General features: G+C 51.2%; 1 protein-coding gene across 1 annotated transcript in view; it reads left to right on the forward strand.

Moving 5' to 3' along the window:
• The first annotated feature begins 5,100 nt into the window (after window positions 1–5,100).
• XPNPEP2 (X-prolyl aminopeptidase 2) overlaps window positions 5,101–19,431 on the forward strand; it is a 38,850-nt gene continuing 24,519 nt past the window's right edge. Inside the window, exons 1-3 of the mRNA XM_074963064.1 lie at window positions 5,101–5,355; window positions 17,081–17,154; window positions 17,694–17,804. Of these exons, the coding sequence (XP_074819165.1) occupies window positions 5,307–5,355; window positions 17,081–17,154; window positions 17,694–17,804 (234 nt within the window). The 5' untranslated portion in view covers window positions 5,101–5,306. The remainder of the gene's footprint in view (window positions 5,356–17,080; window positions 17,155–17,693; window positions 17,805–19,431) is intronic.

Raw genomic sequence — 19,431 nt, forward strand, 5'->3', positions numbered from 1 at the left:
TTAACAGCCCGGTCTGCACTGCCACCAGGGTCCCTTTTCGACTGGGTATTCTGGTTGAAAACCGGACATCTGGCCATCCTGCCTACTGCATGCCAGCTGCGTTCGTTAGGTGGCCTGGAGACTGGCTCTGCTGAAGGCCCTGCTTCCTGGCAATAACTGAGCTTTCACAGCAGGAATTATTTATAAGGGGAGAGGGTCTGTATCCTTGCATGTATCTGTGTGTGTGTGTGTGTAGCTCTGTCTATGTGAATGTACACGCAGGTATGTGTGCATGCATTTTTGTGTGCATGCTGTGTGTGTACAGTTTTGGGGGGCTGTACACCAGTTTGTGTTTTTGTGTGTGTGCGTGCGTGTGTGTGTGCATAAGCACTTGTGTGTGTGTGTTCAAGTTTGTGTGTATGCTGAGTGTGTTTCTATGTGCACAGCTGTATGTGTCTCCTGGTAACAAAATCTGAGCCAGAGGGTGGTAACTGCCATTGAGCATGGATTTCCCATTGGGAAGGGCCAAAACGGCGTACGACTTGCATGTCTTCAGTGAGGTGTGGAGGCTCTCATCGCTGTGGGGGGAAGTGGGTTCGATTGACCAAGCTGTGACCCTGTTAGCGGTGCGCTCTGGGCATGTGCCTTTGATCTCTCACCAAGCTTCTCAAGTGTGCATCCCAGACAAGGTAGGCCCGGTGCAGCTGCGTAGCGAGGGCAGTAAGCACTGGGCTTCTGCAGAATTGGTGAGGTGCCCGGGGTGAGGGCAGGCTCCTGGCCACCGCCAGGGCTCTGGTCAGTCACCCACGGCCTGGGAATGGAAGGGAGACAAGAGGATGGGATCAGCCAGTGTGCTCAGGGCTTCAGCACACACAAGGATGTACCCATGCACTGAGCTGCATAAGGAGAGACTGATTTCAGTGGACGCGGGTACACCACTGTCATGCCCTAGAGGCTCTTCAGTGGTTCAGTGGACCCCTCCCGGCTGGGCTCAGGGTCACTCGGTGACTGGTTCTAGAGCTTGTTCCAGGCTAACTGACCAGCACACATGTGGCTTCCCGAAGTGGGGCTGGAGCATGACAGGAGCATCCCTGGCTGTGCTGGCAGCTCATTTGCTGGCTCGCTGGTTGCCACAGGAGGCAGGGCTGTGCCAGCAGGACCGGCTCCAGCACGAAGGCACTGTGGTCACCTCCTGGATACGGAAGTTGGCAACGTGCAGGGTTTTCAGGAGGTGAAGAGGTGAGGGGGGCACAGCGTACTCCAGGGCACCCGCAGCGCCTCGCCGTGGCTCCCTGGGCTAACAAGAGCATAGACTCCAGCTGGCAGAGATGGGTGCCATGCCAACAACCCCTCAGCAGCGGCAGGATGGGCTGAGACGCCCGCTGGAGCTCAGTGGAAAGATGGCTGTGTGCATATGTGATACCCACCCTCCTGGCCTTACACCAGCGACCGAACCACAAAACTTGGAGCTCACAGCATGAGTCTCACAGCTTTGAGCTGCAGAGCCAGGTTGGGAAGCTGGGGCTGGAACAGACACAGGAATAGAGGGGCCCGGTAACACCCCCTGACCAGCAGGCTAGCCCCCCGCAACTCCCCAGAATTTCTGTGTGCTGGCTTTGCAGGACCTTTCTGCTGCACCCCGGCCTGTCCCCAGGCACGATCCCCTCAGGGCACGACTGCGGCTGGGAGCAGGGAGCTGATACGGTTCGCAATGCCCCTGCTCTACAAGGGGAGAGTGGGAGCAGCTGACTCTCCCCTCTGTCCTGGAGCTGGCTCGCTACACAAACTGCTCCAATGCCATTTTATGAGCCATTATTAAGTTTCCATAACTGCCGGGGGCCCTCGGCGCGCTCTGACAGCTGCACGGCTCTGTGTGCTGCATGCACCAGTGTTGCTCTTCACAGGCAGCTGGCTGGTGGCTGGCTAGGGGAGGAAACTGGGCATGTTTCCCGGGAACTTTGGTTCTGTGCTGGGCTCATGCGATGAGACTCAGGCTCTCGGGCCTGCCATAGACCAGGGCTGGGAGAGGGGAACATGCTGGGTGAGGACTAAGAGGGCAGTGCTCTGGCAGCAGGGGGAAGGGCGGGGAAGACTGTCAGGAGGCGTGTGAGATGTTCCAGCTGCTGGAAGCTGATGGCATGTGGCTGTGTTGTACTTAAAGTACTGCACAGGATCTGTTCAGGGGGAATAAGGCAAAACGCCACATTTATTGGTAATACATATATCACTCAACACTGTATCATTTGCATATGATATATATTACACTCATGCACTCTCTCTCACACACGCACAAGCACACTCCGTCTCGTTGTTACCAACTAGTTGTTCCCCTTAACTTCACTGGCCAGGTGAGTTAGATCGGGGACGGGTGGAGCCGGGCTTCTGCCAATCTGGATTGATGCTCCAATGTTGACAAGACGAGACCCGGGGTCCTCTGCAAGCCACCTCACTTTTATAGCAGCTTCCCTCTCATGCAAATCTATACCAGATTCAAAATCTGTGTCTGTGTCAGTTGGTCTGTGTCCGTTGGTCCTTTGTGCTGCTTCCCTCTGGGTGGTGTCCAAATGCTGCAAAGAGGGTGTTCCCAAAAGAAGGTGTTTGCTTCTAATCCCCAAGGCCGTCAATATGTCTGCTGTTCTGTAGTGAGTCCATTTGACAAGTTTTATTGTTCTTGGGTCTGGCTTCCATCCCCTCTCCAACTGTTGCAGCTGTCTGGAGGTGCTTGCCTTCCACACCTTACTCATTCACACTTCATTCATTCAACAGGGCAATTGATTACACAGTGTGTGTGTGTGTGTGGGGGGGAATTCTATTCCTAGAAAAAAGACATTTTTCTTCTACCTTAATTATACTATTTTAGGGGCTATAACATTATATCAAGGTTCAATACAAAGTTTCTATATAAGGATCTGATACAAAGTTGTATGAAAATAGAGGTTATATGTGGATAGGCTTAATACAAGGTTATATGAAGACACATAATACATAGTCATATTAAAGTTATGTGAAGATGCTTAATGCAGAGATTTATCTACAGCTGTGCCCAGCTGTGTCTTTGCCGGGCCCTCCACCATCGACTTGCTGAGCATGGCTGGCTGTCCCTGCCCACTGAGTGCTCTCTCTGCTCCATGCATTCTCTGTGCCTCCCCTGCCACTCTCCTGCTGCAATGTCTCCTCCTCCAGCTGCCCCGCTGCCTCTCCCTCCCCTTCCCTCCCCTGCCCCAGGGGAGCTGGAGCTCTGCCTCTCTCCTTCCCAGTGCAGCTGGAGGAAGGCTTGGCGGTTGCTTTTCTTCCTCCTGGGCAGTGCAGGAGGGGAGCCCAGAGGAGTGAATGACGGGGCGTGGCTTACAGTTCATGTCTGTCCTCAGCGGTTCTGACAGCTGTGTTAATGCCAGCCACCGTAAGCCCTGACTAATGGGCTGGCAGGAAGGTGGCAAAGAGCTTGATAAGAAACTAGATTCAGCAGATCCATGCTTGTCCCTGTTAGGCTGTTGCAGCACACCCTGATTCTTTATCAGGCTCATGGTCAGACGGATTAAAAACCCCAGCGCCAACATCTAACGTGCTCCTTGAGTCAGGCACCGCAGGCGGCGTTGTGCTCCAGGAAGCTGTGCCAGAAGAGAGACAGCGACAGGACCGGCAATCAGTCTCACCCATGCAGGTCGGGCAGAAGGATAAATTCCACTCAGCAAGTGGCTGATAACCTGCCCCGGTCACAGCTACACCCTCCGCACCAAGGTCATCACCAGCCCTGAGAATCGACCCTATGGGTGGCCCTCACACGATATCTGAGTAAAGCCAGCAAGGACTCTGGCATGCTGGGGTGTTATAGGCGGGGGGAGGGATAGCTCAGTGGTTTGAGCATTGGCTTGCTAAACCTAGGGTTGTGAGTTCAATCCTTGAGGGGGTCATTTAGGGATCTGGGGCAAAAATTGGGGATTGGTCCTGCTTTGAGCAGGGGGTTGGACTAGATGACCTCCTGAGGTGGTCCCTTCCAACCCTGATATTCTATGATTCTATGACTGTGCTCCTGCACCAGGAGCAGCAAACGCAGGTGCTAGGAGACAGCTCCACTCCTGCAGCCCACCCAGCTCCTGCAGCAGGAACTGTCCGGAGAACAAGAAGTGGCCGTGTAATCTGGGAGCCAGGGGGGCTTGGATTGGTCACTCCTCCCTTTGAGGACTTCCCCCAGCCCTAGCTGTGCATGTTAATGACTGGCTACAACACTGAGTGTGGGTCAGGCTCATAGTGTGTTTAACTTGCAGTTGTCAAAAAGTACCAAAATCGGAGGGAAAATGTAAGAGCAGGCACTGGGGTGAGTGGGGCCCAAGCCCTGCCCTCCTCTGCCCCAACCAGGCCAGGAGACTGGGGAAAGGAAAGGAAGGTCCATCTGTCTCCTGCACTTCTGTTCTGGCAGGCCCCCACCTGAGCCCCACAGCCTCCCTCTGGCCTGGACTAAAGTCAGCTGCAAAGGAAAAGAATTGGCTCTGTGCCCTTGTGTGTGGCTTTATGATGCAGAAAGAAGGCCTGCAAAGGGGTTTGTTTGTCTGCTGCTTGTTCTTTAAGGTATACATTTGGGTCTTATCTCCCTTGTTTCTTTCTTCTAAAAGGCTCTGTGGCCAGCTGGGGAACTTGCAGGATGATGATCTCCCAAGGAGCTGCAAGCTGAGCACTTGAGAGGGGAGGGGATTTCACTCAGGTTGTTTAAAGCCCTTAAATTTTGCCTGGCTTCGTAAACCTGGTGACCTTAAACATTTGAATGTGAACGATTGTGCCCCACTCCTGCCAGCTGAGAGCAGAGGATGCCCCTATGCCAGATCTTTGGGTCTGTGAGACTTCCAGGGAGACCCTGTATCCCTGACCTTTCTAGCATAAACACCCGGCTAGACAAATCTCCTTTCAAGCCCTCAGAAGAGCCAGCAGGAGCAAAGCAAGGCACGTGCCCATATGCTGCTTCTTTTCCAGTCCTTTTAAAGCCCCAGCCTTACCCAGAAGTGTGCCAGGGAAGCAGGCCTAGGCTGGATTCTCTGATATTGTCTGTCACTGCTGCTGACTTTGGGTGGATCTTTGGACTTTGGGACCCTGTCCCTTGCTGTATTATCTGTTTGCTTTTATCTGGTTGAAAGAATCTGAACTGGAGGACAGAGGAAGTGAAAGGAATCTGAAAGCTAGCTCTCTGCCTGTTGCTGACTAAGGACCTGCTATCTCGCGGGCACAGCTGTAACACTTCCCGGACAGGAGGACTGGGACTGGGAGTCAGACAAAGACTCAGACCTCAGCTCTTTGATCCCACCTGGAAGAAGAAGGCTCTGGACTGCCAAGGAAACATGCCCTCTTCTCACTGGACCACATGGGCCTGGATACTTCTCCTTCCTGGTATGTTGGTGAGAGTCTTCATTCAGATGGCACCAGCATGGAGAGCTGGGCTGAGCCTGGGACAAACCATTGTTCCCGCTGAGCCTGCCTATCTATCTATCTATCTATCTATCTAATCTCCCCTCACCCCCTCGAATGTCTAGCCCATGCCTTTCCTTTCGCTGCCGTGGGCCGGGATCCATGTACCTGTCTTGGTATTGAGATCTGAGTTGGAAGTTTAGGGTTAAATAAAGGCAAGTCTCTTTGCTCGGCATCCCAGAGAAAACAAGTGAGGTTTTCTTCTTAGAAAGGACAATAGTACTGCTGCTCCTTGCCCCCCTTCCCCAGACCCGAAGCGGAGCTCTCCAGCTCCTGCTGGCCCTGGGGGCTTGTCCCTCCTGTGGGCACTGATCTGTGGCCCCTGCATGACAGACTGACTAAAGGACAAACTGTGGGAATATGCAATGGACTTTCCAACCCCAAAGCACTGGTCAGTGCAGCCTGGACTCGTGCAGGGAAGATCAGTGGCCCAGCTGGGCACCTCCACAAGCAGATGGCAAGTGATCTGGGATGTACTCCGGTGGCCTGCTGTGACTGACATTATGAGAGCAAGAGAGATTAAAATCCCAGCAGCGGCAAACTAAGATCAGAGTGATTCCAGTTCTGTAAGCAGAGACTCAGTCGATAACTCAGCCAAGAGAGCATCTTGGCATGTGGAATTGGCAGGGTCCGATCCTGTGCTGTGCTGAGTGGCCTCTGTCAGGACCAGCCCCTGAGTAAGCAGCAGACTGTAGGGAATGGCAGCCCCAGGAGTCATCCGTGTATCTGAGCATGAATCTGCAGAATACAGCTGTTGGTCATGTGCATGGGGCATTCTAGCTTTGTGTGAAGATCTTGACGAATGGCTAAGCCTGACTCCATTTCAGATCACCTTGGGGTATCACTACAAGGTGGTTTGCCCTCTTTTTCTGTGGATTTGAATGCTTTGATATGTTTGCCTCGCTGTAAAGTTACCTTGGCTCTGAATAGTCTGGCTGCTTACCGGTTGGTTTTTGATAACCACCCCATTCTTGTGAGGATTTGTACCCTAATTTGACCAATCTGTGGGCACGCTCTGAACCTTAACCTCATAGAATCATAGAATCATAGAATATCAGGGTTGGAAGGGACCCCAGAAGGTCATCTAGTCCAACCCCCTGCTCGAAGCAGGACCAATTCCCAGTTAAATCATCCCAGCCAGAGCTTTGTCAAGCCTGACCTTAAAAACCTCTAAGGAAGGAGATTCTACCACCTCCCTAGGTAACGCATTCCAGTGTTTCACCACCCTCTTAGTGAAAAAGTTTTTCCTAATATCCAATCTAAACCTCCCCCATTGCAACTTGAGACCATTACTCCTCGTTCTGTCATCTGCTACCATTGAGAACAGTCTAGAGCCATCCTCTTTGGAACCCCCTTTCAGGTAGTTGAAAGCAGCTATCAAATCCCCCCTCATTCTTCTCTTCTGCAGACTAAACAATCCCAGCTCCCTCAGCCTCTCCTCATAAGTCATGTGCTCTAGACCCCTAATCATTTTTGTTGCCCTTCGCTGGACTCTCTCCAATTTATCCACATCCTTCTTGTAGTGTGGGGCCCAAAACTGGACACAGTACTCCAGATGAGGCCTCACCAGTGTCGAATAGAGGGGAACGATCACGTCCCTCGATCTGCTCGCTATGCCCCTACTTATACATCCCAAAATGCCATTGGCCTTCTTGGCAACATACTAATAATGTTTATTATCATACTAATAATGTTTTTGTCCAGTAATTTCCTTTGTTTTTTAATGGCTCAAGCATCCACCAGAAGGGAGCCCTGTTCCAGCAGTCTCTAGGGGGACCACGGTACAGGGGGTGCCACGCTCCAGGCAGGGTATGCTGGTCAGCAAGTCCCCACTAATCGCAGTCCCTGCCCATCCTCCCATGATGCTGCAGATCTACCTAGCTCATAGGCTCATCGATTCCAAAGCCAGAAGGGTCCATTGTGATCATCTAGTCCAGGGTGGGCAAACTTTTTGCCCCGAGGGCCACATCTGGGTATGGAACTTGTATGGCAAGCCATGAATGCTCACAAAATTGGGGGTTGGGTGTGGGAGGGGTTGAGGGCTTTGGATGGGGGTGCTGGCCAATGGGAGCTGCAGGGGTGGCGTGGGGAGCCCTCTGGCTGCCCCTCCGCATAGGAGCTGGAGAGGGGACATGCTGCTGCTTCCGGGAGCTGCATGGAGCCACAGCACGCATGGAGCGGGGCAAGCCCCTGACCCCGCTCCTCACCTGAAGTGCCAGAGCAGGGCAAGCCCCGGACCGCCCTCCCCGGCAGGAGCTCAAGGGCCAGATGCGGCCCCTGGGCTGTACTTTGCCCACCTCTGACCTAGCCTGACCCCCCCCCCCCCTGTATAACAGAGGCCAGAGAACTGCCCCCCAAATAATTCTCAGAGTGGATCTTTTAGAAACACATCCAATCTTGATTTAAAAATTGTCAGTGATGGAGAATCCACTACAACCCTTGGTAAATTGTTCCAGTTGTTAATTACTCTCACAGATAAAAATGTATGCCTTATTTCCCATCTGAATTTGTCTAGTTTCAACTTCCAGCCACTGGATCGTGGTATAACTTTCTCCGCTAGATTGATTTCTTCCCCATGGAGGTACTTATATACTGGGATCAAGTTACCTCTTAACCTTCGCTTTGTTAAGCTAAATAGATTAAGCCCCTTCACTGTAAGGCAGGTTTTCTAATCCTTTAATTGTTCTTGTGGCTCTTGGCTGACCCCTCTCCAGTTTATCAACATCATTCTTGAGTTGTGGACACCAGAATTGGACATAGGATTCCAGCAGCAGTCGCACCAGTGCCCAACACAGAGGTAAAATAACTTCTCTGCTCCGACTCGAGATTCCCTGTTGTCACGGAGTCCCCGGGCGATGCTCTGGAACTGCTCCCTATGAAGCCAGTCAGGACTCTGGGGAAGTCTCTTTTCTGTGAGCAGACTGTCTGCAGGACCCACAGCTCACACAGCTTCCACCTTCCTGGGTCTGACCTCAGAGCATTCAGCATCCTCTGCCCCTCCATGCGCTTCCACAGCGAGTCCGCCCAGGTGGGGTCCTGGGGAAGCCAGAGGGTCCTGCACCCCAACTCTGCAGTCAGACGTGACTTTCAGCCAGCCAGTAAAACAGAGGTTTATTAGATGACAGGAACATGGTCTAATACAGAGCTTGTAGGTGCAGAGAACAGGACCCCTCAGCTGAATCCATTTTGGGGGGCAGTGAGCCAGACAACCATGTCTGCACTTCACTCCCAGTCCCCAGCCAGCCCCAAACTGCCTCCCCCTGCGGCCCCTCCTCCTCTGGGCTTTGTCCCTTTCCGGGCCAGAATGTCACCTGATTCCTTTATTCTCCAACCCTTTAGCTCTCACCTTGCAGCGGGGAAGGGCCCAGGCCATCAGTTGCCAGGAAACAGGGTGTTGGCCATTCTCTGTGTCCAGACCCCTGCACATACCTGCCCTCTAGGGCTCTGCAACGATCATACACTCTTATCCCACCACCTAGATACTTAAGAACTGCATAGGGGAAACTGAGGCACCCCCACAATATTCAGAGGAAACATTAAGACCAGTCCCACTTTGTCACACCTGTTTATGCATTCCAAGAATGCATTCGCTCTTTTGGTGACAGTGTAGCACTGGGAGCTCATGTTCAACTGATTATCCACCCCCTGAAATCTTTTTCACGGTCACTGCTTCCCAGGATAGAGTCCCCCATCCTGTACATGTGGTCTGCATTCTTTGGACACATTTATGTTTAGCCATAGTAAATAGTACACAGCGACTGCCTGGCCTCCTCTCTATCCCCCACCCTCCAGATAGACAGTGGGTGCCCGGCCTCCTCTCTGTTCCCCACCTCCCCGAGACACAGCGAGTGCCCAGCGTCCTCTCTGCTCCCCCTCCCCGATACACAGCAAATGCTGGGCTCCTCTCTGCTCCCCCCTTCCCCAATACACACCGAGTGCCCAGCCTCCTCTCTGGCCTCCTCTCTGCTCCTGCCCCCAAATACACAGCGAGTGCCCGGCTTCCTCTCTGCTTCCCCCTCCCCGATACAAGGGGAGAGCCTGTCTTTTCTGGGAAAAGAGATGAAGTTGGCTGAGGTGGGCATGAGCTGCTGTAAAAGGTGATTTTAGATGGAATAGCCCTTGTTTGACAGTGTCAAGGTAGTAAAACTGTCATGCCAGGCGCTGGGAATTCAACTGGAGCTGAGAGAGGTGGCGATGTCAGCTAGGTTCCTCCCTCTGGCTCGGTCTGGTCAGGACATCTCTCAGGAGCAGGATGACCAAGGCCCAGGGTCCCAGGAAATGGGGGCGGGGGTGGTACCTATGATGGTGAAGCTTACTTCAGTAGCCTCCATCTTTTCTTCCTCTTCTGTCTGTTCGTTCTGTCTTTCCCCCCAAAACGCTCTTTCTTTAAGGACCCACACAGGGAAGGGTGGGTGGAATGGTCCAGCCCCTCATTATTTTCTCCTCCAATTAGGCCTAATATCCAACATCCCAATTTTGGCTCCACATCATCATCTGTTTTTACTTAGCATCATTTCAGCAGTCCTTGGATGACATCAACGTGGCCTGTTTGGTTCCGACTAGCCCAGTGTCTCTGCGGTTCTCTTGCACCTGTTCATAACGTTCTTCGTTGAAACTAACTTGACCTAGTTTCCATGATAAATTCCTAAGCAGGGAAAAGTTACAGCCCAAGTGTCACAACCATCCACTCTGCTCCCCCAGTACATGGAGCATGACCTGACTCCACTCTGTTCCCCTTCCCATCTACACCACCCACAAGCTCTCCAGATTTCTGCACCTTGCTCTGACTCCTCCGGTTCTGGTCTCCGGTGCAGGCACCTCTCTTGGGGCTGAGGTGCTTGTGGTTCCTTTGGATTCAGGAAAGTGTATTTATTGGAAACCTCGAATGTGTCCAGAATCCCTGTTTGCAATCAGTCTCCTTCTCATGGCTGCAAACACCTTCATGCTCTCTGGCTGATTCCAGGAACTCTCTCTTGCAATCCTGGCGCTCTCCTGCTCGTGTTTAGAGGGTGAGACACTGCACGGTTTCTATTTGATGTGCAGTTTTGTGTTGTTGAAGCCGAATCTTGCTCTCTAGGGATCAAATCTATGTGTTCCAGAAATGCTGGGAAATCCATACGGCTCACAGAGCTCGCGCCTCATAATTGCCAGTTGGACAATGACATGGAAACACAACACAGCTGGGAAGAAGTGCTCCTTGGAAGAGCATCTTCAAGCTATTCCTTGAGATCCCCAGCAAGGGGAGTGGAAGGATCCCCCGTGTGGGGGACATCTCCAATCCCGCAGCCCCCAAAACCAGTATCATTACCTAAACCTTGGCCCTTCTGTATCCCATGAGATACATTTCTCTCTGCCCCATCTTCCTGCCTGTGGACAGGTGCTGTCCCAGGGCGCTCCTCAGACCCTGCAGGCTCCCTGTCTTACTTTACATCTCAGTTCCAAGAATAATCCCTTAAACCCAGAATCTGTAAGAACACTATTCCCCTTTCTTAGGGTACGTCTACACTATCCACATTACAGCGTGGCCACAGCAGCACTGCCACGGCCGCGCGGTGACGTGGGCAGTGTAGACACGCTTTATCGGTGGGGGAGAGCTCTCCCAGCGATTAAAAAAACCACCCCGAACAAGTGGTGGTAGCTTTATTGGTGGGAACATGGCTCCCGGCAATAAAGCACTGTCTATACCGGTGCTTTTCGTTTGTCGCTCAGGGGTTTGTTTTTTCACACCCCTGAACAACAAAAGTTTTAGTTCTGAAAGTGGCAGTGTAGACACAGCCTTAGACGCATAGGTTCCAAGGCCAGAAGGGACCAGTGTGACCTTGTCTGATCTCCTGAATCGTATAGGCCAGAGACCTGCCCCACAATAATCCCTAGGGCAGAGCTTTTAGAAACACAGGTTTCAGAGTAGCAGCCGTGTTAGTCTGTATCCGCAAAAAGAACAGGAGGACTTGTGGCACCTTAGAGACTGTCATAAATATAAAGGGAAGGGTAACCACCTTTCTGTATACAGTGCTATAAAATCCCTCCTGGCCAGAGGCAACATCCTGTTACCTGTAAAGTGTTAAGAAGCTCAGCTAACCTGGCTGGCACCTGACCCAAAGGATCAATAAGGGAACAAGATACTTTCAAATCTGGGGGGGGGGAGGCTTTTGTTTGTGGTCTTTGTTTACATGTTTGTTCTCTCTTGGGGCTGAGAGGGGCCAGACAGAAATCCATCTTCTCCAACCCATACTAATCCAAGTCTCCAATATTGCAACCAGTATAGGTAAGCCAGGCAAGGCAGATAAGTTTATCTTTCATTTTATGTGAATTTTCCCTGTGTTAAGAGGGAGGTTTATTCCTGTTTTCTTAAGGTTTTGCCCAGAGGGGGATCCTCTGCGTTTTGAATCTGAATACCCTGTAAAGTATTTTCCCTCCCGATTTTACAGAGGTGATTCTTTTACCTTTTTTTCCATTAAAATTCTTCTTTTAAGAACCTGATTGATTTTTCATTGTTCTTAAGATCCAAGGGTTTGGGTCTGTGTTCACCTGTACAAATTGGTGAGGATTCTTATCAAGCCTTCCCCAGGAAAGGGGCTGTAGGGCTTGGGGGGATATTTTGGGGGAAGACGTCTCCAAGTGGGCTCTTTCCCTGTTCTTTGTTTAAAACGCTTGGTGGCGGCAGCATACGGTTCAAGGACAAGGCAAAGTTTGTACCTTGGGGAAGTTTTTAACCTAAGCTGGTAAGAATAAGCTTAGGGGGTCTTTTATGCACGTCCCCACATCTGTATCCTAGAGTTCAGAGTGGGGAAGGATTTTCTTTTTTGGTGGTTCGGGTTATTGATGACATCTTCATCATCTGGACCCATGGAAAAGAAGCCCTTGAGGAATTCCACCTTGATTTCAACAATTTCCATCCCACCATCAACCTCAGCCTGGTCCAGTCCACACAAGAGATCCACTTCCTGGACACTACAGTGCTAATAAACGATGGTCACATAAACACCACCCTATACCGGAAACCTACTGACCGCTATTCCTACCTACATGCCTCCAGCTTTCACCCTGACCACACCACATGATCCATTGTCTACAGCCAAGCTCTGTGATACAACCACATTTGCTCCAACCCCTCAGACAGAGACAAACACCTACAAGATCTCTATCAAGCATTCTTACAACTACAATACCCACCTGCGGAAGTGAAGAAACAGATTGATAGAGCCAGAAGAGTTCCCAGAAGTCACCTACTACAGGACAGGCCTAACAAAGAAAATAACAGAACGCCGCTAGCCGTCACCTTCAGCCCCCAACTAAAACCCCTCCAACGCATTATTAAGGATCTACAACCTATCCTGAAGGATGACCCAACACTCTCACAAATCTTGGGAGACAGGCCAGTCCTTGCCTACAGACAGCCCCTGAACCTGAAGCAAATACTCACCAGCAACCACATACCACACAACAGAACCACTAACCCAGGAACCTATCCTTGCAACAAAGCCTGTTGCCAACTGTGCCCACATATCTATTCAGGGGACACCATCAAAGGGCCTAATAACATCAGCCACACTATCAGAGGCTCGTTCACCTGCACATCTACCAATGTGATATATGCCATCATGTGCCAGCAATGCCCCTCTGCCATGTACATTGGTCAAACTGGACAGTCTCTACGTAAAAGAATGGACACAAATCAGATGTCAAGAATTATAACATTCATAAACCAGTCAGAGAACATTTCAATCTCTCTGGTCATGCGATTACAGACATGAAAGTTGCGATATTACAACAAAAAAACTTCAAATCCAGACTCCAGCAAGAGACTGTTGAATTGGAATTCATTTGCAAATTGGATACAATTAACTTAGGCTTGAATAGAGACTGGGAGTGGCTAAGACATTATGCAAGGTAACCTATTTCCCCTTGTTTTTTCCTATACCAACCCTCCCTCAGATGTTCTTGTTAAACCCTGGATTTGTGCTTGAAATGGCCCACCTTGATTATCATAAACATTGTAAGGAGAGTGGTCACTTTAGATAAGCTATTACCAACAGGAGAGTGGGTTTGTGTGGCTGGGGCGGGGGCGGGGAGAGAAAACCTGGATTTGTGCTGGAAATGGCCCAACTTGATTATCATACACATTGTAAGGAGAGTGATCACATTAGATAAGCTATTACCAGCAGGAGAGTGAGGTGGGGGGAGGTATTTTTTCATGCTTTGTGTGTATAAAAAGATCTTCTACACTTTCCACAGTATGCATCTGATGAAGTGAGCTGTTGCTCACGAAAGCTTATGCTCAAATAAATTGGTTAGTCTCTAAGGTGCCACAAGTACTCCTTTTCTTTTTTCGGGTTCTGTAGTTTCTGCATCAGAGTGTTGCTCTTTTAAGACTTCTGAAAGCATGTTACACACCCTGTCCTGATCAGATTTTGGAAGGCACTTCAGATTCTTAAATCTTGGGTCGGGTGCTATAGCTATCTTTAGAAATCTCACATTGGTACCTTCTTTGCATTTTGTGAAATCTGCAGTGAAAGTGTTCTTAAAACAAACAGCATGTGCTTGGCCATCATCAGTGTTCCCTCTAATTTTTCCCATGCATGTGCGGAATGAATTTTGTTATGTGCACCAATATGGAGGTGATGTGTGACACATCACCTCCATATTGGTGCACATAACAAAATTCATGTGGTGTGGGTGGAGCCAAGGGGTTCGGAGTGTGGGAGTGAGGTTCAGGCTGGGGCAGAGGATTGGGGTGCGGGTGTGTGTGTGTGAGGGCTCTGGGGTGGGGCTAAGCATAAGCTTTCATGCATAAACTATGCATCCGATGAAGTGGGCTGTAGCCCACGTACTCCTTTTCTTTTTGCGAATATAGACTAACATGGCTGCTACTCTGAAACCTATGCTCAAATAAATTCGTTAGTCTCTAAGATGCCACAAGTCCTCCTGTTCTTTTTTTAGAAACACAGCCAGTCTGGATTTAAAAATGTTCCGTGATGGAGACTCCACCGTGACCCTTGGTGAATTGTTCCAATGGTTAATTACTCTCCGTGTTAAAATTTACACCTTGCGCCTCTCCTCCCCCACCCCCAGCCCGGGTGCTGCTCAGAGCTGGGGGGAGTCCTCTCTCCTTGCCATAGCCCCCAGGTAGCCTGCACTCCAAACCCCGCATCCCCGGCCCGCACCCCCAACCGGAGCCCTCACCTTCCCCCGCACCTCAACCCTTGGCACCAGCCTTGAGCCCCTCATCTCCAGCCCCACCCCAGAGCCCTCACACCCCCCCACACCCCAATCCTCTGCCCCAGTCTGAGCCTCACTCCCACACTTCGAACCCCTTGGCTCCACCCACACCACATGAATTTTGTTATGTGCACCAATATGGAGGTGATGTGTCACACATCACCTCCATATTGGTGCACATAACAAAATTCATTCCGCACATGCATGGGAAAAATTAGAGGGAACACTGATGGTGGCCCAGCACATGCTGTTTGTTTTAAGAACACTTTCACTGCAGATTTCACAAAATGCAAAGAAGGTACCAATATGAGATTTCTAAAGATAGCTATAGCACCCGACCCAAGATTTAAGAATCTGAAGTGCCTTCCAAAATCTGATCAGGACAGGGTGTGTAACATGCTTTCAGAAGTCTTAAAAGAGCAACAAACACTCTGATGCAGAAACTACAGAACCCGAACCACCAAAAAAGAAAATCAACCTTCTGCTGGTGGCATCTGACTCAGATAATGAAACATGCATCAATCCGCATTGCTTTGGATCATTATCAAGCAGAACCCATCATCAGCATGGACGTATGTCCCTGGGAATGGTGGTTGAAGCATGAAGGGACATATGAATCTTTAGCGCAACTGGCACATAAATACCTTGCGATGCCGGCTGCAACAGTGTCATGAGAATGCCTGTTCACACTTTCAGGTGACATTGTAAACAAGAAGCAGGCAGCATTATTGCCTGCAAATGTAAACAAACTTGTAGACAAACTTGTTTGTCTGAGCGATTGACTGAACAAGAAGTAGGACTGAGTGGACTTGTAGGCTCTAAAGTTTTACATTGTTTTTGAATGTGGGTGGTTTTTTTACATAATTCTACATTTGTAAGTTGCACTTTCATGACAAAGAGATTGCACTACTGCACTTGTTTGAGGTGAATTGTAAAATACTATTTCTTTTGTTTATTATTTTTAGAGTGCAAAAATTTGTAATAAAAAAATAAATATAAAGTGAGCACTGTACACTTTGTATTCTGTGTTGTACTTGAAATCAATATATTTGAAAATGTAGAAAACATCCAAAAATATTTAAATAAATGGTATTCTATTAATTTTTTTAATCGTGCGATTAATCGTGATTAATGTTTTTAATCTCTTGGCAGCCCTAGTATACACACATGCACCACACAGACACCCCACACACACACACACACACTGTGTGAACCTACTCCACGTACCTAGTTCACTTACAGTCAGCAACGTCTCAACATTTCACCCTGATGCTAAAATATTTAAGCAACTTGGAATTGGAGTCTAACTTGGTCACGTCCAACAGAAAGCAATCTGCTGCAGAGGTGAGGCTGGGTGCCACACTGACACCGAAGCCGGGCCCAAGGATGTGCTCTGTCCCAGGTACTGCCCCCTGCTCAGGCCACAGCTCTGTTCCTCTTGGGCTGAGCAAATCATTGATTTGGGGGTTTTGTGGCTGAACAGGAAAAAAAACCTTGGGTCAGTGAGAACTGGTTTCTTGACTACATGAAAACCAGGTTGAACGAAGCATTTCAAACGTCCCTTTGAATGGATATTGTTAAAACAGACTGAGTCAACATTTCCAAAATGTTTCTTTTTGGGGCTGAAACGACTGGCTGAATTCAATGCAAATTCTTGAACAGGTTCAGGACCCTGAAACATGCATTTTTCAGTGAATTTGCTATTTGCTGAACGCTGGGCACCAGGCTTGCGTTCTGCTTTAGGGCAGGGGAGCGAACAAAGCCTCTGCTTCTGCTCTTCTGCAGGGGGCAGTGGTAGAGACTGATCAGATGCCAGGCCAATCCTGGGTTTGAGTGTCACCAACCCAAGCACTCAAAAACTTGGAGTCAGGAAATCATGAGATTGGCTGAAAAGTCATGAGATTTAAAACAATAATAAATGTAAACCTCCTGGTTTCTGAGTCCTCCAGCTGCACTCGGCCAATGATGTCTGGCTTCTCTCCACAACCACATGGGCTGGGAACATACTATATTTTACAAAGCACAAGCTAAGATTCTCCAAACTCACAGGACTCCAGGAGCTGGAGCTTTAGGAAAAGCATCAACTATCACCAGCGTTTGCAGCACAGGCTTTGTACTGTCTCTAGGCTGGGGGAAGTCTTCCTCACAACCAGGCTCTTTGTCGCGTACTAGTGTGACATGGAGATAGGCCCTGCTTCTTGGCTCTGGGCCCCATAAGCCCACTGCTAGAGCACTGGCATCTTCCTTGTCTCTGCATGGCCTTCTGAGCAGCCATGCTTTGCAGAGGAAGAGAGGTCTGGCCTCACAGCGCTGGGGCTTACGGGGCACCAGGAACACCTGGCAGGGAGCGAGGAGGAGGGATTTCAGTGGTTCAGGGAGAGGGGCACATCCTAGCAGCTGCTGACGTGGTTCTCTCCCTTGCTCCTAGGCTGTGCCATGGGATGGCCGAAGCAAAGCAGCTCTGCCGGGAGTGACATCAGAGACTGCACTACATCCCCTCCGGTGAGATCCTCCCCCGCCTGACTGCACCCCCCACTAGCCAGATTCTCTCGGGCCCAGGCCTTCTCCCTCCTCTCTGCACTTCTCTGCCTCCAGCCTTCTCCCTGCTTCTCAGTGCAAAGCAAGGGATCCACATGCCCTGGGAGGGTAGCCAAAGGGCAGCCAGCCAGCGCCTGAACAGAAAGCCGAGCCCCCACAACACAGGGGCACTTCCCTGCCTTTCTGAAGACTGTCTCTGTCCTGTTCTGTGCTCAGCTCTGAGCCCCAGGGCCCCGAGTGCAGGCAGTACACGTCAGAAGGTCCACGTGCTGCCAGGGCCGTCTTGTTAGGGGCCCCAGGGAGCAGCCAGCCAGCCCTTGGGTGGTTTCAGTGACATGTTGCCCCGCCTGGCAGCACACAGGAGTAGAGTGGTCAGCACAGCTGCACGTCCTCACTACTCCTGCTCTCCATGCCAGCAGTGCAGGGCCCCCACGGAAGGCCAGGAGGGCGGAGGGCTGCTCCGGGGATCGGCCCCTCATTAGTGTGTTTCTCTGTGACCTCAGTTCCTGCCCCCCACGGTGACGGACACGAGCGCACAGCTAAATGCCCTGCGCCAGCGCATGCAGTTCTACAACATCAGTGCCTACATCATCCCAGCCACCGATGCACACATGGTAAGGCTCAGGCTGCCAGTCTCCCGGTCTCTGTCCTGCCCTAGGGTCTCCCCCTCCCTCCATTCCCCGGGGCAGGGGCCCCAGCATTTGCTGCACCCTGATCAGGAAGAGGCACTCTTTGCACAGTGCCTACCTGTGGCTCAGGCCCTCGCTGCCTGTCCCTGGGAGCATAGCTGTTTGGCCCAGCGCTTTTGGCCCAGGCACCTGCCCCTTTCCCCTGCCTGGATCCTGTTCCCCTTGGTGCACAGCTCCTGCCCCCCAGGCACCATGAGCCTTGCTAGTGGGAGGGGCTGTAGGGCAGAGTCCCACTGGGCAGCTGGTGTCTGCCAGTGTCCAGACTGTTCAGCGCACTCATCCCTGGGCAGCAGCGCTGTGCTGGGGTGTCGGGGGGGGGGGGTGGTGTGTGCTGTGATAGTGTGTCTCTGTGGGGGCGAGGCATATGCTGTGCTGGGGTGTCTTGGGGGGCAAGTGTATGCTGTGATGGCATGTCTCTGCTTGGGGGGAGGCAGACGTACGCTGTGATGGTGTGTCTGTGTGGGGGGCAGGCATGCGCTGGGATGGCGTGTCTCTGCGTGGAGGGGGCAGGCGTGTGCTGGGATGGCGTGTCTCTGCGTGGAGGGGGCAGGCGTGTGCTGGGATGGCGTGTCTCTGCGTGGAGGGGGCAGGCATGCGCTGGGATGGTGTGTCTCTGCGTGAGGGGGCAGGCGTGCACTGGGACGGCATGTCTCTGCGTGAGGGGGTGGGGACAGGCGTGCACTGGGATGGCATGTCTCTGCGTGGGGGGTGGGGACAGGCGTGCACTGGGATGGCGTGTCTCTGCGTGGGGGGTGGGGGCAGGTGTGCACTGGGATGGCGTGTCTCTCCGTGAGGGGGCAGGCGTGCACTGGGATGGTGTGTCTCTGCCTGGAGTGGCTGGCATCGCTGTTCTGGGGTGTCTGTGGGGGCACGCAAGCGCTGTGATGGCGTATCTCTGCGGGGGCAGGCAAGTGCTTTGCTGGGGTGTCTCTGCATGGGGGTGTCATGGAGTCACCAGGGAGATGCTCTGGAACTACTCCATACGAAGCAAGCCAGTACTCTGGGGGAGACTTCTTGTCTCCAGGGCAAAAAGCTTACACTGCTTCGACCTTCCTGGGTCTGACCTTGGAGCGTTCAGCATCCCCTTCCACACTGTGCGCTTCCCGCAGTTTCCCGCGAGTTTGCCTGGGCGAGGCTCCTGGGGAAGCCAGAGGGCCCTGCCCTGCAACTCCACAGTCAGACGTGACTCTCAGCCAGCCAGTAAAACAGAAGATTTATTAGTTGATAGGAACACAGCGTGGAACAGTGTTTTCCCCAGGAATTTAAATTAGGGGAGGTTGTTCGAATTTACGGGGGTGAGGGGTCAGGGCCGATGAGGGGTGAGACCCTGGGGGTGAAGGTGGGCTGTATGGCACCATAGTAAAAACTGAAAAATGTTTCATGACCATTTTATTAGATTTAACTTATGTTTTAAAATCATCACACAATTTAAAATTGGCTACTCAAGCCTTCTATGAAGCACTACATCTACATCCTTCTTGGTTTCTTGTTATAATTTCGCACAACTCTGTTAATGAACTTCTTGAATGCAATGTGTTCATCTTTGGTGGCT

This window comes from Natator depressus, chromosome 9 (genome assembly GCF_965152275.1).
Source record: "Natator depressus isolate rNatDep1 chromosome 9, rNatDep2.hap1, whole genome shotgun sequence".
In the NCBI taxonomy this organism is placed as follows: domain Eukaryota; kingdom Metazoa; phylum Chordata; order Testudines; family Cheloniidae; genus Natator; species Natator depressus.